Genomic DNA, 2876 nt, shown 5'->3' with positions numbered 1-2876 from the left:
ATTTTTGAGATAAAACATGGCAGGAGAATTAGTAAAAGAGAAAAAAGTGGCAGAACTAATGAACTATACAAGTAGACCTTATCTATTTCCCAAAACAACATTGACATCGGTAGGTGTTGGCACAATGTCAGTAAGATTGTGAGGATCAAAGTTAACAAAAATTGTGGTGGCCCACTACGAGATGGAGGAGGCTGCATAAATGGTTACTGAGAGAGAACACTTACTATCTACAAACTTTGACATAGTATAACAATCTCAAATAAAATGTATCTCTCAAAATTCTAACGATTATATTTAGGCTTAAATACACATTTGGTTCCTATTTTTGATATTTTTGTTCAATTAGGTCCTCATTTTCGTTTTGCGTTCAATTAGATCCCCATTTTCATCAAATTTTGTTCAATTTGACGAGAATAAGAACCTAATTGAACCCACAACGAAAATGATGACCAAATTAAACAAATACAATGAAAATAGGACCAAATATGTATGTAAATCTTATTCTTAATTATAAAAACACTAATTCCTATCATATTTACCTTTTAAAATTTGAGTCCATATATTCAGTGAAACGCTATTTTAAGTGGCTGAACAACTTTTAATTTGAACAGTTTCTTAAAACTTTTTAGATGATAAAGTGATTATTCAGTTGATCATATAGAAATGATGAAGCCACAATTTTGGATACTGATCGATATAGTAAACAAAAATAACTGGCACGGTGAGAAAAATTCGTTTTCCTCATCCAAGAATTTATTTTTGCATTCAAGAGAAACAACACTTCAGCCACCAGACATAGTATACTGAAATACACAGATCAGAAAGACACAAATCTGTTTCTCACAACTTTAACTTGGCCAAAATCAAAGCAACTAATATAATTGTATTGTGTCTCCTTTCTCTAAACTAGCACGTAAGTTATTAACCCTCTCACAAATTTATGGATACCACAGAATGTAGCAGCACAAAGCCTTTCCCATTTTTGGGCTTTTGTGATCAGAATCGACGAGTTGGGATACTCTGCTCATGCCTGAAGACGTTTTGAGGATCCACTTCAGTCTTAATCCTTACCAACCTTTCGTAGTTGTTCTTGTAATAACTATAGCCCCAAGAACGTGCCTTTTCATAGGTTGTGCTGTTCTTGGTGTTTTCTCCCAAATCAAGGTCCCTGTAATTCACATATGCTTCCCTTGGGAAGCTAGAAACATAAGGATCCATGTAGTTGTAAAGCTTCCTAATCCAATCTACGTGCTTTGCAGGATTCTTGTCTCCCTCTTGCCACAAAGTCAGATACTGAATTTTATACAGTGTTCCATTTCTGTGAGGAAATGGGGTTTCAGATTCTGAGAACTGGCTCATCTTTCCACCATATGGGTTCCAAATCATCAAGGGGCTATCTTCTATCAGAAGCCTTTGCCACAGCCCTTCAAGACCCGTTTCTGGTATTGGTTTTCTCACAAAATCTGATTTGGCCTTGAAGAAGTTCTTGAATGTTGGCTTTCCTTTGAGCAGTACTTCAGGAGGGGTGCCACTTGGAAAGCCTGCAATATAGAGCACAGAATGGATCCAGCTAGTTTCCAAGCAATCCTTTCTTGTCAAATCCAACTCAGGGAAGCTTTTCTTCATGATTTGGAGCAGTGTCCTTGCCCCACCAAGAAAAAGAGCATTGTAAGAAGTTGTGACAGTCCTGTGAGTCTTATTTGCAGCACTTGATGGCTGAATGATGACTCTGATGAACAGGTTTTCATCAATATAAGGAGCCACTTCCTGCCATCTGTGAAGAATCTTGGTTGCACCTTGTTCAAGGCTTTTGGTAACTGTAAAAACAGTCACAGTTGGTGGCACAGGAACCAGCTTTAGCTTCCACCAAAGAAGGATGCCAAAGCTTCCACCTCCACCTCCTCTTATTGCCCAAAATAGGTCTTCTCCCATGGCTTTCCTGTCAAGAATTCTGCCATTGGCATCAACAATTTTAGCATCTATGACGTTATCCACCCCAAGGCCATACTTTCTCATCATGCTTCCATATGCTCCTCCTGTAATGTGCCCTCCGATGCCTAAGCTTGTGCAAAGGCCTGCAGGGAAACCATGAACTGAACTCTTTTCATATATTCTGTAGTACAGTTCACCAGTTGTGGCACCAGCTTGAACCCAAGCAGTGTTGCTTTTGATATCAACATTGATGCCACGGAGCTTGACCAGGTCAATTATTATGAAGGGGCTCTCAATTTCAGAAACATAAGAGATTCCCTCATAGTCATGGCCTCCACTTCGCACAATGAAGTGTATCCCAAGTTTCTTGGAGCAAATAACTGCTGCTTGGACAAGAGAATCAGTGTCGGGGGTGAATATAAACTCAGGTTTTGGTGCTGAAGGCACCAAACACCTTAGGTTCTGTGCGGTTGTATCAAGGATGCTGGTGAACGAAGGATTGCTTGGGGTGTAAATTAATGAATCAGGTGAATATTTTGTGCCTGAATTCAAGTTGAGACATTGGACAAAACTTTGTTTAAGTGAAGCTGAATTAGCCAATGAAAGTGGTAGAAGGAGGAGTAAAAGTGACAAGGGTATGATTGGAGAAACCATGGTTTTGTGTTCTCTGTTTTGTGGCAAAGAACTCTGTCACCAATGCTCAATATATAATGGAGCTATTGAGCCTCATTTAGTTAAGCATTACTTATAGTATTCAATTTATGCTATCCTTTTATTAATCTAACCAAATATTTCATCCTTTCATCTCCTCATCTCCTCAGTACGATGATGGAAATACAATTTTATTTATCATATTTATTCATTACATTTATTAACAAATACATTTCCTTTATTAGTAAATATATTTTTTAATTATTATGACTAGTAAAATTACAATTCAGCTT

At 37.8% G+C, this 2876-nt stretch overlaps 1 protein-coding gene across 1 annotated transcript; it reads right to left on the bottom strand.

Moving 5' to 3' along the window:
• Positions 1-697: 697 nt before the first annotated feature.
• On the bottom strand, positions 698-2651 carry LOC114175871 (berberine bridge enzyme-like 13). Its single transcript, XM_028060708.1, has one exon. The coding sequence runs from the start codon at positions 2584-2586 to the stop codon at positions 997-999; it is 1590 nt and encodes a 529-aa protein (XP_027916509.1). The 5' UTR covers positions 2587-2651; the 3' UTR covers positions 698-996.
• Between the last annotated feature and the right edge of the window lie 225 nt (positions 2652-2876).

This window comes from Vigna unguiculata, chromosome 3 (assembly GCF_004118075.2).
Source record: "Vigna unguiculata cultivar IT97K-499-35 chromosome 3, ASM411807v1, whole genome shotgun sequence".
Lineage (NCBI taxonomy): Eukaryota > Viridiplantae > Streptophyta > Magnoliopsida > Fabales > Fabaceae > Vigna > Vigna unguiculata.
The sequence above is the reverse complement of the archived record's forward strand: the minus strand, read 5'-3'. Positions and strand labels throughout refer to the sequence as shown.

What these genes read in the sequence shown, in the direction of transcription:
- LOC114175871 (XM_028060708.1), bottom strand. Translation starts at nt 2,586, where the DNA reads ATGGTTTCTCCAATCATACCCTTGTCACTTTTACTCCTCCTTCTACCA.